Here is a 13734-nt window from a genome sequence, read left to right as displayed (position 1 = left end):
GAAGGTCAACCCACCGCCGAAGGCCAACCTAGCCGCGAAGACGAACCTAGCCGCGAAGACGGACGCACTCACGAAGATGAACCCACCCGCGCCATACACGACGAAGTGATGAAGGACGCATAAACCCGTTGTCGGGAGAAATACGCGGCCGACACCGGCAATTCACGCGGAGATTTCGACTCCATGGCCCAATCACAGAGCATAGGCATGCACAGGCACATTTCTTAGAACGATCCAGGACAGCGATCGGGCATTGATATTAGCATGGCGTTTTGATACAGTACGGCAACCGGTTTGGGTCTCCCAATGCATGATGAGGACGAGACAGGCAGATACCATGACACCGGCGTCACTCGCACCACCCTTAAAAAAGCATACGGGCTTGCTGGAGTTGCTTTATTGCTATTCCAGGAAAATTATTTGCTGGGGGTTTTTTCTGCTGGGTTGAATTCAATTCTGGGGCTTCCTGTTGTTAGATTTGGGGTTTTAGGGTGGATGGGCTTAATGCATAGCCGCAGCAGTAACATACCATAGGTACCGGAGGCAGTGATAGCTGTTCTAAAAAATGGAATGAAGAGAATATCTTAAATTTCATCTGCATCGTGACAGCTTCGTGAGAAACAGGTAGTAACTACGGTACTGAATATCTAAACCATAAACACCGGCGTCATCTCACATCACGGCATCCGACGCTAACATTGGCGGAAGAGGAATCACCGTATCATCCATCCACTCCGAGAGCAGCTCCGCCAGACATCTCCGCCTGAATCCACCCACATTCACACCCGCGCGGAGATCCCCATAGTCCAGCTCCGCCAACAAGAGCTCTGCCCCATCATCCATCATAGCTTTATCCTCACTCCGACTTTCATAACGGAACGCGAAATCTTCATCTTGCTGCGACCTAGGCACGAGCACCGTCTCCGACTCACTACCCTCTCCTCCACCTCTGCTAGACCGAAGAAACCCCGCCACTGCCACTGCGTCCGACGCAGATCTGTCACCCCCAAGACACCGGTTCCCATCCGCCACAACCCCTCGACCGCCCGCGTTTCTCGTCAGCCGATCACCATACGGTAGAACTCCGGTCCTGGTACTATTTCCCGCCAACCCTAGCTGCCGCTGACGCTGCTGTGCGGATTCAACTGCCGGCTGGCCCTCCGCCCCAGCCCATGTCCCCCCTGGCGAGGACGACGGAAACTTGTCCTGCTGCTCCCACGACTCCAGCCGCCGCATCTGCTTCTCCGGACTAGAGAACGGTGATTCTTCGGAGTCTTCGGAGTCGGGAATGTAGACGACTCCTTTGTGGATGCGCGCGTGTGACGGTTGAGTGTTGCCGGAGGTATTATTAGTTGGCAATGGGTCTCGTTGCGTGGGAGAGGATGGAATTGGAGTGAGGGGTTTGGGTTCAGGCTCGGGGGATTGAATTGCCACTTTTCTCTTCTTGCAGGAGGGAGTGCCGGGTTTCGTTGGGGGGCGGCTACGAGGAGGCGCGGAATTTCCAGAGGTCGAGCTCAGCGCAACGCGGCGGCGCTGCGTACGCTCCTTCGTCGACGTCGGAGGAGGGGAGAGACTGGATGTTGCTTTTGATATCTTGCTGTTTGGTCTCGATCTTTTTCGTGATTCAGTGCGTCCCCGAGCCGGCAGAGAACGCTCGTCTTTCTCTGGACTCTCTGGGACCCGCCAGATGATATCATCCTCGTCATCCTCCTCTTTCGGGAATGGCCGCCCTAGCAAATTAACGAAGTTCAGCTGCGTCAGCGTATTCTGGCTCTCCGTCTTCGTGTCGAACTTCCCCCTTTTCCTCTTCTTTGACTTCGGAGGGAGCATTGCGGGTTCCTCCGTGTCTGCGTCCACATCTGCGTCACCCATTTCTGCCAGACCGTCACTTTCGAGCTCGGAGTCTTGAACATCCTCAGTGGGGTCGAAAAGTTGGGTCAGTGTCTGTTGCCGGTCGAGGCTCGAGGGTGTCCGGGACAATCGCGGGCGCTTGACGGCGCGTTTCGGTGAGTTGAAGTGTTGCTGGTGCAGACGTGGTCGCTTTGCGTATGTGTATATGTTGCCTTCATTGGGGATAGGGCGTGTTGGGGCACGTTGCGGTCGTGTTCGTGATCTCGTTCGTGATTCGGACATGGCGCCTGTTGGCTGTGTGGAGAGTCGGGATGTTAGACGAGAAGATGCGGAATGGAGGCCCCGGACCATTCATATGATGAGGGAATTGATTTCCACAATCAGCTAAGATGTAGAAGTACAGAATGCTTAGGGTGTGTCGCTACTACACTAATCACGATACCTCCATTAGTGTAATATTTATCAGTGTACTCCGTAATGTTCATGAGTGTAATATTCATGAACGCGTGGAAATAGAAGTTGAACGCGTCGGGTTATTACCGCCTTACAGCCTTGCAGCCTTACCTGTACGATCCCCACAGCCACAGCCATTTTCATCACTCCGTCATCCGCGATTCATAATCGGATCAATCCATCTGTAAGTCTGTAACCACAGTCAAGATGGTGCTCGTGACACAACTGTTACCCTACTTGTTACCTGTCTCACCGTTGTTACTAGCCTCGGATCTCAATGTTCTCAGCACAATGGCTAGAAGCACCTGGCCTTCCACCACAGGGGCATTCGGCACTTGGAGTGGCGCCACGGGTTCTCTCTAGTTTCATCCTCACATTCAGACCCAATTGCGTGGAACGTACCGTAGGTCACCGTGGCACTCTCACTCTCACTCTCACTCCCACTCTCACCATTGTTCCGTCGACCCGAGCCCTTCCAATCAATCCGAGCGCGTAGATGGTTCCTTGGTATCGCGATGGATCCAGAGCCTGGAGAATCCTGGAATGGTCCTGGTCGGCTAGAAGGAAAGGTAAAACTGCTTGGAGATACACCTAACGAAGGAGCTTGGAAGCGATGCTGAACCAAGGTGCTGGTTCTCCGCATGGAACCATGCAGACGTCTTATTAGCGGCGGAAAGCCACCGCGTCTCGCACATCTCCCGGTTTGTTTCCTGCTTTAGCAATCTGATATCCTCGATCTGAATACAGATGCGCTCTACACACCGACTCCCTCACAAACGCCCATGAAGTTATGACAAATACATCAGTAACCAAATACCAGCCGCTAGGCGCTCCACACCGGATATTCGAAGAAAGAAGTCATATATCATTCCGGGAACATGCAGCCGGATTGACCAGACATCGATCTGCTGGAACATGCACGTGGCCGCTGTCGATGCAGCCAAAGACGAAAGTTGCAGTGAGTGATACTGAACATGTCCCTTACCGGTACGCCGATGTGGTGTTGCTAGATGTATATCATCGCTATGTTCGTCGTTACTTCCGTGCGGATCATACGATGATGGTGTCACCTTCCGGTTCCTTGACTTCATTCTGCCCACCTGATGGGAATCTGGAAAGGAGTTGGCGACACGGAAGAGACCTGGAAGCAATGGAGAACCGCTTTAGGCAAGAACGGCGCGCAATTGAAAAACTCGCCAGCATCCTGTGGACTTGGGTTTGGATGATGTCTTGATATCTTGTCTAGTTGTTGTAGACTTCGCTTTCAGTGGCTTCGCTTCCTGTTGTGTCGGCTTTTCCTCCCAGTGCCGCTCTCATTTGTCACAATGTTCTCAGCTACTTGATCATAATTATCTTCTTCCTCATGGTCAAATCATAATCTCATCGCCTCTACTCAAGTCAGATATTTGATCATTGGATCCTATTAGCTTTCTTTCCATCAGCTACCCATCTACCCATATTGATACGCAACAAGAATGAAACATGGGTTGCTGCAAGGACAAAGCGACTCATTGTTGCCAAGAGGAGAGTGTAGAGGAGAGCACGCCATGCTGTGGACATTCAGGACGCTCGGAACATTCGGGACATTCATCCAAGGACAGCAACTCAAAGGATGGTGGTATTGTTTCCTTCAATGGCGCCAGCCTAGACGTCGAGAAAGGTCCTCCAATTGTGGAGCATGTGGTCATCAGTGTCCAAGGCATGACATGTTCAGGGTGTGAGAGGCAGTTGGAACGCTCTCTGCAGGGCACTCCTGAAGTTCTGGGCAATATCAAGATCAGCCTGGTCCTATCCCGCGCCGAATTTGACCTCGATGTCGGCAGGCTCAGCATCGGAGAACTGCTATCTCGGCTACACAAGCAGACATCCTACAAGTACCACCAAATTTTCGAACAAGCCGACGGTCAGGTCCTTGATGTCGTGCCGCCACGGGACGAGGACTACAGTATCTCGCAGAAACCGTTTCCAAATGGAGTAACCGACATTTCAGCAACGCCGGAGGGGTACCTTCGAATCTCATTCGACGCTCACATTGTCGGCGCCAGGACCCTGGCGGAACAGAGCTTCGGACATGAACTGGCCCTCGCTCCACCGAACCAAGACCCGTCGATCGTAGCAGGCAAGAAGCAAGTGAAAAAAGAAGGATTACTCTTCTGCGGTGCAGCTATGTTAACCATTCCGGTTCTGATAATGGCGTGGGCTCCGCTTCCAGAGGACAAGAGTCAGTCGCTGGCATATAATTGCACGTCATTTGCACTGGCGACAATCATCCAGTGCGGGGTCGCATGGGAGTTCTATCCGAAAGCATTCCGAGATCTCTTCTATTCACGAATTGTTGAGCTAGCACTGTTGATCGCGCTGAGCACTTCTGCCGCATATATCTATTCAGTAGTCGCCTTCGCCCATTACTTGAGCGGACACCCGCTGAAGACAGGAGAGTTCTTTGAGACCAGCACGCTACTGATCACCTTGATAATGCTTGGACGCTTCATCAGCGAGTATTCCCGGCAGAGAGCGACGGAATCGGTCTCAATTCGCTCACTGCAGGAGTCATCCGCTCTCCTCATTTCCGAAGAGGATCCTCGCCATACGCAATCCATCGATTCCCGACTGCTGCAATACGGCGATCTTTTTCGAGTGCCACCTGACTCCCGAATCACCACCGATGGCATTGTGACTTTCGGTGGCTCTGAAGTGGACGAGAGTATGGTGACCGGCGAATCGAGATTAGTTGCCAAAGGTGTGGGAAGCCGGGTGATTGCAGGGAGCATCAACCGCAGCGGGGCGCTGGATGTTAAGTTGACCAAACTTCCGAGCGAAAACACCATCCACGAGATTGCCACGCTAGTCGATCGAGGCGAGCTCGAGAAACCTCGCACCCAGGAGATTGCCGATGCGATAGCTGGCTGGTTCGTCCCGCTGGTTGTTGTGATCACGCTCGTCGTTTTCTTGGTTCAATTCCTTGTCAGGGTCTACGTTGAGAAGGTGTCTCGTGGAGAGGCTGCAGCGAATGCCCTGACGTTTGCCATCGCTACACTGGTCGTCAGCTGCCCCTGCGCCATCGGGTTAGCGGTGCCCATGGTCGTCGTGATTACTCGTGGAGTGGCGGCGAAGATGGGAGTGGTGTTCAAAGATCCACTCGCCATCGAAAATGCAAGGAACATGAAACACATCGTATTTGACAAGACCGGAACTTTGACGGAAGAAAACATGAGCGTCGTTGCGGAGCACTTGTTGAATGCAAAGACGAAAGAGGCGGAAAAGGACGGTCCCACATGCCCTGACGCCTGTTGCGAACCGGCGACTAACGAATCGAAACCCGAGTCAAAAGATGAGCTCGCCGCCGCAGCACCGAAATCCCTCCTCCTTGGACTCATCGAAGGCTCGAAACATCCCGTCTCGCAAGCCGTCGCCACACATCTCCGCTCTCACGGTGTGTTACCCGCCCATATCCACAACATCGTCTCTGTCCCCGGCAAAGGCATCGAAGGCGAATACCAAGGCAAGCCTGTCCTCGCTGGCAATCCTGCATGGTTCAGCGCCGATAAACACCCCGACGTTCTCACGATCCACCAGCAGCGTCTTTCTGTTCTCTGCTTCTCCATCAACGGCACCATCGCCGCCGTATACGGCCTCGAGAACCCTCTCCGTCGCGAAGCCCCCGAGGTGATCCGCGCGTTTCAGAAACGCGGCGTCACCGTGCATATCGTCAGCGGCGACAACAGTGCAACGGTGCTGGACGTTGCGGGTCGGCTCGGCATCCTGTCGCAGTATGTGAAGGCGCAAGCATCCCCGGCCGCGAAGCAAGAGTACCTCCGCGATCTCCTGTCGTCAGGAGCGCAGGCCAAGCGGCGCCGGAACGGCACCTCGAAAGGCGGCCCGATCGTCGTATTCTGCGGGGACGGGACGAACGACGCGCCCGCGCTGCGGCTAGCAAGCATTGGTGTGCACATGCCGTCGTCGACCGCATACACCAGCCCGCCTCTCAGGACCACGGCGAGCCGCACATTTTCCATCCCTACCAAACCAGACGGTGCGTCAGGGATCGTACCATCCTGCACCTCTCGACCCATAACCTCGACAACTATAGCCTCTACTACTCCCCGTACCCTCTCCGCCTCCACCTCCCTGAATTCCGAAGTCGCCAGCGCCGCCGCCGACGTCGTCCTCGTGCATCCGGATCTGCGCGGGCTGCTGATCCTGCAGGACGTGAGCGCGTCGGCGTGGTGGCGCATCGTGCTGAACTTCGTGTGGGCAGGGCTGTACAACGTGGTGGCGCTGCTGGGGGCGGCGGGGGCGTTCGAGAAGGTGCGGGGCGGGAAGGGGTGGAGGATCCCACCGGCGTTTGCGGCGGTGGGGGAGCTGGTGAGCGTGTTGCCGGTGGTGGCGGTGGCAGTGACGTTGAGGTGGAGATGGAGGAGGGGGAGGTGGGGGCAGTGAACAGTGAACGATAGGTGGGATGGATCGTGTCCTGAGCAAGAAAATATCTCTTAGCTAGACATGTTTTATCATACGTGCTGGACTAACGACCATAGTTCCATAACCTCAAATGAAACTAATATTACTTCCCGAACATGGCACAAGTTCCAGGTCATAGTTCTCAATCCTACCATCGCCTACCTACTGCATTTGAGCGTATTATACGGGAGTAAAGGGCAGCACAGCACAGCATAATATAGTAAAGCGTTCTCCATTTCTCTATAACGAACAGAACTGAAGACGCCATACCGTCGCCGTTGATCTCCATCGAAAAGACCAGCAGCGAAGAAAAAGCCCGTCGATGCCGCTAATGACCCAATCATCGAATTGTAATTATTCAATAGCAAACAAATCATATCGCCAACGCAACACCGTTGTCGCCGGATCCAGAGAGCTTGAATTTGTGGGTTGGCGGACCCCACGCGGCGATTTCATGATACCGTAGTCACCCACGAAAGGGAGTGATGCACGCACGCTGGCACTGGGGTTTTCGGTACTTAATTGCAGCGTAGCAGATGATGCTGTATGCGTCATCCTTGACCTAAACATACTGGCTGAGCCACCTGATGCCTTCGCCGTATCCTTGGCGGAGAACCTATCGTAGGGAAATGATATGAGCAGACGAACCACCGTAGACGGAGTTGGGTTTGAAGAAAAGGGATGATTGAAGGGAGTGAAAAGCCTGGGAACGGATGGGAAAGCAAACATACCACTGAGCACATGAACACCTCGATGGGCCGGATGTTTTCGAGGGGGACCTTGCCTTTGCCGGTGGTTTGGTAGAGGCCTAGGGTCGCGCGGAGTTGATCTTCGGAGATGGCGTCCGGGTCTATAAAGCGGGAGATCAGCAACAGGGATACTCGGAGTGATGCGCAGGGCATGTGTTTTGGTGCATACGGTCAATCTTGTTTCCTCTGCATCGGGTCAGCTTTTGCTATGAGCTTGGCGGAGGAAGGTCCGTTCACTTACAGGATGACAAACGGCGTCTTTGCGAGTTCTTCCATTGACAGCAGCGCATCTAGCTCGGCTTTGGCCTCTGGGAGTCGTTCGTGGTCTTTCGCGTCGACGAGGAACACTGGAGGGGCGGGTTAGGAATGGATAGCTGGGGATACGGGCTACGAGGAACCCCAGCAGAAGGTTGCTTACCGATCCCAGACACCTCGGGGAAATACTGCAGACCTGGTAGTTAGAATCTAGGTCATGTCGTTTTGTGCGATGAGCACCTACATCTCTCCATAACCTCCGCGCTTGTGCGTGACCACCCAGATCGAATGTCGTAAACTTCACGTTTCCAATACTCAGCTCCTCCGATGCTTTCGAGCCAGCGGGGTTAGCCTCTTGCCATCTATGGTAGGGATATATCTCCTCGGGCTGAGCTTACTCGGATGCAGGGTCGGCTGAAGGACTGCCACGCGGTCGTTTTTCAGCATGTGGAGAAGGGTCGTTTTGCCTGCGTTGTCAAGGCCGAGGAACAGCAGCTCTACGGGGGACTGGTCAGTGAAAAGGAAGGGAACGAGAAGCATGGATCATGCTATCGGAGGTTGACGTACTCGCATGCTTGTTCATCAGCCCCAGGGACGCGAGGACGTCCCAAACTGCGTAACGGATCTTTAGTTTCCTGGTCTCATATTGCGCGCGAAGATGCTCGGACACTGCTGCGCAGCTACACCGCGGGTTTACGCAGGATCAAGGGGGTCAGGGCCGACTTACACCTATCCACTCGTTAGACGATGCGCCATGTTTGATGGGTTGGGAGCTTGTGAGAAGATATGGGACGTACCAATCGAGAATCCACATGGTTTCTTAAATGTCCGACGAGTGGAACGTTATGTGTTGTAGGATATGAGAGAGGTATCAAGTACAGCAAGGCCAATTTTTGCGGGACTATGGAGGATGGAGATGATGGATTGTCAGATCACCAAACCGATGTCATTGCAATTCTGGCTTGTTGGATGGCGGTGATCAGGTCACGTGCTTTCAGCCATGAGCCAATCACTGCTCATCAGCTAATTACTCACTGCTAAGTTAATGTAAACCGCTCAAGCTTGGACCATAAATTGCAGGTGATGTTGTTCGCTGCAGTCAGGTGATTTTGAGCATGTGCGCCAAGCCCGACGACAAGGGACCCTGGTCATACTCTCCCGTCACGTGACCCTACCGACCATCTCCATTTCTACCGATTACTACCGAGTCCGAGAGATCGCAATAGACGATGCTGAACGGAGTAGGTAGTTGTTGAGAAATTGAGAAAATGATCATTGCAGGGGATTTCCCCAATGACACGAAGTGACTAGAATCTTGAAACTCGTCTGGGACGCGTGGATGCGTGCAGCGTCGATCCCGGATCCAGCCTCCCACCAACCACCTTCACGTCGTCACCACCAAACAAATCCATCAAAACAATGCACTCCCTCCTCCGCCACCACCACCCGTTTCCCAAGCATGCGAAGCTACCTTTGCTATCATCTAGTGCTATTCCGTACTGACTGTACATTCGTTTCTTGCTGCTAGATTCCTTCATTCTACCCTTTCAGCAGTTATTGGGTTTGGAGATCAAATCAATTGCTCAACCTTCACTTAGATGACCTACTCCATGATTCCCCATATCCACTCTTTCTAGGACCTTGGCCACACGTACGCGGCCATCCCATCAATTCTGGCGCTTCTTTGACACTTCATCTCTCTCGTTCTACCCTCCACAGACCTTCTAGACTGTGATCATTGTTTTCTGATCCGCAATGGCTCTACGACCGTCAAAAGTGGCATCGTTGCATGGCCGTCCTGCCGCAGGTATCTACTCCGATATGACCGTCGATGGTCCGGAGATTGGTACCCTGGTTGTCATCATAGACCGGGCAAAGAATCTCCCCAACCGGAAGTCCATGGGAAAGCAAGATCCATATTGTGCCGCAAGGTTAGGGAAAGAAGCAAAAAAAACCGAGACGGATAAACGAGGAGGGCAAACTCCCAAATGGTAAGCAGTCCTCGTGGCTGACTAGTCGAATCGTTAGCTAATATCATGAATAGGGATCAAGAGCTACGCTTTACCGTCCACGATTCACCGGACTACTACAGCCTCAAACTTTCCGTCTTCAACGATGATAAAAGGACCGAACTGATTGGCGAGGCCTGGGTCAGCCTGGACGACGTGGTTGTGCCTGGCGGAGGGCAGAGTGATATGTGGCAGAATCTCGGCTGCAAAGGGAAATATGCCGGGGATGTTCGACTCGAGATCACATACTACGACACAAGACCAAAGCCCGAGAAACCAAAGGAGCCGGTCCACCCGGAGCAACAGTTCGACGAACAACGCGATCGCGTGAACTCCGGAGTTGCCGGTCCCAGACGAGACACCCCGATCAAGCGACGACCACTCCCGTCCAATCCCACGAGTGCCTCTCAGTCTCCGAATGTCGACGTGGACCATGGAAGACCTCTGCCGAATCCGTCCTCCGGACCTCGAAGCTACCAGACTCCACCCAGCACTAGAAACAGTCGGTACGATGCCGCCTCGGCGGACTACCCAAATGGAACCGTCCGGAGAAAGATACATCCTCAGTATGATGTGACTGGTCCAGAGGTCGGTCATTCCATCCCTCGATCTCGATCCCCACGACCATATCTAGACGAGGAGGAGTACATCGCCAACGACCCTTCCGGAATGCCTCATTGGGACCAACAATACCCGACTCAAGGCCCACACGACCCAAGCAATCCACCACAATATGATGCAGGCCAATCTGGTCCGCATGGCTTCGGCCACGGTCATTTCCCTCCAGAAGCCGACCATTATCGGCCGCCGCAGTATCCCACTCAGGAAGACATGTCGCATCAACCTCCGCCTCCCCTTCCACAGGCGGACACTGCGTACTCTAGCAATCGAGTGCGGGGTCAAAGCCAGTACGGACACTTCACTGAAGAACACGGAAACAATAGGCAGCAACACGCTCCTGAACAACGACCACGAAGTTCCCATTACCCTCCACAGCCTTACGTTGAGGAGGTAGATGCATACGGCGGAATCGACTTGGACTCAAGGCCACGTCGGTATCATTCCCAAGAACCAGAGCATCGACAGTTGCCGGAACCTACCGCGAGAGATGTTATGCAACCATCGGTCGAAGATGCAGGTGACTTGCCACCTCCGCCTCCTGTTCATCGGAGTACCGGGCCAGGGCAAGTTGGGGCTCCACAAAGCATGGTGCATCGCGCTTCATATGTCCCATCACCGGAGGACGAAGCTCCTGCTCCACTTCGAATTTCCAACCGAAATACCATGGAGCAGCCGGTAGTCCCGTACGATGGCGAAGATCCCAGCTCTCCAGGGATGGGGGTAGTTCGATACAGCGAACGCGCTGCTCAGCAGAGGATTTCCGTATCCCCGCGGGTCGTGGCTTCCCGTCTGGAAGATGGGGATCCTGTGAACCCGCTTGATCTCAGTAGATCGCACAACGGTGGTGATATGCGAGACCAGACCATGATGTCCCAACCGCAGCCACGGCCTCAACCGTCCGAGAGGCCTCCGTCATATAATTCTGAGCGGTACGTCGCTGCACCGCACGCGCACCGGCCTACGTATCCTGGTGCTCCGCCTGCTCAGCCTCTGCAACACCCTCGATCGCACGGCACATCTCCATTCAACACCCCTCCCCACCAGGTGCCGTATCAAAGCCGAACCAACTCCGTTCCAGATTACCGTGGAGCAGAGACGAATGGCAGTCGGCAATCGATGTCTGCCTACGAGACTCCTCCTTTGATCAAGCCTCGAGCAGTGAGCCCAGTAACGCCTCACTCGGGAGGTCCAGTAGGACGACCAACTCCCCCGACGAATCGAAGCACCCCTAGCCGACGGCCGGTATCTCCGCTGCCACCACCTCAGAGTGCCGATTCCACCGGAAGCCGTGGAGGACTTCCATTCTCACCCGATTCCTACGATGCGTTCAACCCCCACGCGCGCCCTACCAACGGTTCCAACCCCTCCACCCCCAACGACTCGTTCCGAACCAGTACGAGCGGACCCAACAACTACGACACCACTCCCAGCAAATCCCGCAAATCCGTACCCGGCCCCGCTCCCCTCGACCCCAAACCCTCTCCGCTTTCCGTCTCCCACCCCGCCTACGACCCCTACGAGGCCCCCGAACCCATCATCGACGCCCACGGCCGCCCCATCGATCCCTCCGACCACCTCCCCATCTCCGCCTGGGCTCCCGAACCCGAGCGCAAAGCTCCCCTCAAAGAACGGCCCTTCCGCGAACGCGAGAAGCTCACCGGCGCCCGTGAGCCGGGCTCCCGCACTCGCCCCGGCACTGCGTCCTCCTCGTCCACCCCACAATCCCTCGCGGCCCGGGGTGTGCTCAACAGCGTCGCCGGCACCGACGTCGTCGTCGCGCCGAGCAGCAACACGGGACGCAATCGACTGCAGAAGCGCAGTCGGCCGCAGAGCGCGATGGTCGTCGTGCAGGGGCACCATACGCACTCAGCAGAGTCGTCGCCGGTGCCTGTGCCCCCTGGGTATCTCCGGGAGCGGGGAACAGGTGGATATCACTCTGCAGGAGCGAGTCCGGTGGGAGGCGGGGGAGGGAGGTATGAGGGCGGAGGGCACCGAGCATCATATGCCGGTCCGCCGATTCCGGCGAAGGTGCCGTTGGAGGGGGATGGGGAGGGGGCAGGTGGGAGTTTGGCGGCGTTGAGTGCGGAGATGAGTCGGATTGATATTGGGGCGGTGGGGAGGAGGAATCAGCATGGAAGGAGGGTCGGGGTTGGCGGGTATTAGCGATGGGGGATGGATGATGGAGAGGATCATCAAGTGGGCGGTTCGTCGGCCGGAAGAGGTGCGAGGTCGCCTGAAAGGACGAGCCTGAATAATGGGTTCGCTGCGAAAGACACGAAGGGTGGTCGACGCCTCTCGTAGGTCGTAGGTGTTTGAGAGCTGTTTTCAGTATGTACGTCTCTCAACTAATCCCGCCTCGGGACATTGCAGGACGATACAAGCCTGTTGGAGGAAGATATCATGGGAAAGAGGATGGATATGTGTCGGGTGCATGTTTGGTATTGTCGGATTGTCTTATTAGCAGAATCGGAGCATGGGAACGGCGTCTGGGAGAGAGGTAATACATTCCAGTTAGAGTTCGCCCTTCGATACAGTACAACACGGGGAGAGAGCTTATAGTCATTGAAATACTTCATGATGTTGCCAATCGACAGGAAAACTCAACTGCCTGGTCTAGTTTGGTGAATCAGATGTCTGATACTGTATCAATTTTGTCTTGTCTAGTCATTGATTAATTGATATCTCATTGACATACCAGCCTGAGGAACTCAGGCATCGACTTGCTGGTTGCGCTGGCCAGGCTTTCGATCATCCGCGACGTCCACATTTGAAAACATCATCTGATACCACATGCACGACCGACGACTCAGTCACCATGGAAGTTCATGAGAAATTCACCCCTTCAACCCCTCCATTTCTGGTCTTACACTACAAATTATATTCAGTGAATTCACATCATCAATAGTAATGTCACCAATAGCTAGATCCTCCTATCATTGCAAACCGAGGCCTCAAAGGGATCCGTATTCTTCCGTGCTTATGTTCAGACTTCGGGACAGCCAATCCACACACATCTCTTGGCGACGCTCATCATCTGAGGGGTGCTGGACGGCTCACGGCTACGGGCTACCATTCTTGGTCCGATGTCTCTACTAGGTTCGACTCTATCGATCCTCCCGTCTCAGTGGTCCAGAGGCCCCGGAGCATCCACATTTAATTTCTCCATGCCTGGGCCGAGAATTGGTCCAGGCGTAAGGCGATCGCAAAAATTTGAACGTTGAAAACTTCAAACTGGAAGCCTTGGGAGTTGCGACATGCCCCTTTCCCCTGAGGCTGGACGGGGTGGCCGACGCGGAAAAGCGTGATGGCTTTTGGAACGGACTTATCATCGCAGCCGT

General features: G+C 54.6%; 6 protein-coding genes across 6 annotated transcripts in view; 4 read left to right on the top strand and 2 right to left on the bottom strand.

The window, feature by feature from the left end:
* Window positions 1-215, top strand: part of P152DRAFT_221476 (uncharacterized protein) — a 4221-nt gene extending 4006 nt beyond the window's left edge. The window contains exon 2 of the mRNA XM_033674490.1: window positions 5-215. Coding sequence (XP_033530053.1) covers window positions 5-123 — 119 coding nt within the window. The 3' untranslated portion in view covers window positions 124-215. The remainder of the gene's footprint in view (window positions 1-4) is intronic.
* P152DRAFT_221459 (uncharacterized protein) lies at window positions 215-578 on the top strand. The gene has a single exon (XM_033674489.1). The coding sequence runs from the start codon at window positions 307-309 to the stop codon at window positions 532-534; it is 228 nt and encodes a 75-aa protein (XP_033530052.1). The 5' UTR covers window positions 215-306; the 3' UTR covers window positions 535-578.
* A 20-nt stretch (window positions 579-598) lies between these two features.
* P152DRAFT_462556 (uncharacterized protein) lies at window positions 599-2328 on the bottom strand. The gene has a single exon (XM_033680377.1). It carries the CDS (start codon window positions 2131-2133, stop codon window positions 673-675), a length of 1461 nt encoding a protein of 486 aa, XP_033530051.1. The 5' UTR covers window positions 2134-2328; the 3' UTR covers window positions 599-672.
* On the top strand, window positions 2185-6744 carry P152DRAFT_469002 (heavy metal translocatin; the record flags this gene model as incomplete). The annotated part of the gene is made up of 3 exons (XM_033680861.1): window positions 2185-2264; window positions 3834-6247; window positions 6395-6744. 3 exons carry the CDS (start codon window positions 2185-2187, stop codon window positions 6742-6744), a joined length of 2844 nt encoding a protein of 947 aa, XP_033530050.1.
* Window positions 6745-7324: 580 nt separating this feature from the next.
* Window positions 7325-8580, bottom strand: P152DRAFT_405442 (small COPII coat GTPase sar1; the record flags this gene model as incomplete). The annotated part of the gene is made up of 9 exons (XM_033676814.1): window positions 7325-7378; window positions 7494-7612; window positions 7681-7697; window positions 7753-7858; window positions 7930-7954; window positions 8011-8096; window positions 8165-8263; window positions 8334-8391; window positions 8560-8580. 9 exons carry the CDS (start codon window positions 8578-8580, stop codon window positions 7325-7327), a joined length of 585 nt encoding a protein of 194 aa, XP_033530049.1.
* Window positions 8581-9569: 989 nt separating this feature from the next.
* Window positions 9570-11987, top strand: P152DRAFT_364841 (uncharacterized protein; the record flags this gene model as incomplete). Its single annotated transcript, XM_033675412.1, has 3 exons — window positions 9570-9757; window positions 9811-10277; window positions 11797-11987. Coding segments are annotated over 3 exons (846 nt in total), but the record flags the coding sequence as incomplete, so codon positions are not given.
* Between the last annotated feature and the right edge of the window lie 1747 nt (window positions 11988-13734).

The sequence above is a fragment of the Eremomyces bilateralis genome (assembly GCF_010015585.1).
Source record: "Eremomyces bilateralis CBS 781.70 unplaced genomic scaffold P152scaffold_36, whole genome shotgun sequence".
Taxonomy (NCBI): Eukaryota; Fungi; Ascomycota; class Dothideomycetes; order Eremomycetales; family Eremomycetaceae; genus Eremomyces; species Eremomyces bilateralis.
The sequence above is the reverse complement of the archived record's forward strand: the minus strand, read 5'-3'. Positions and strand labels throughout refer to the sequence as shown.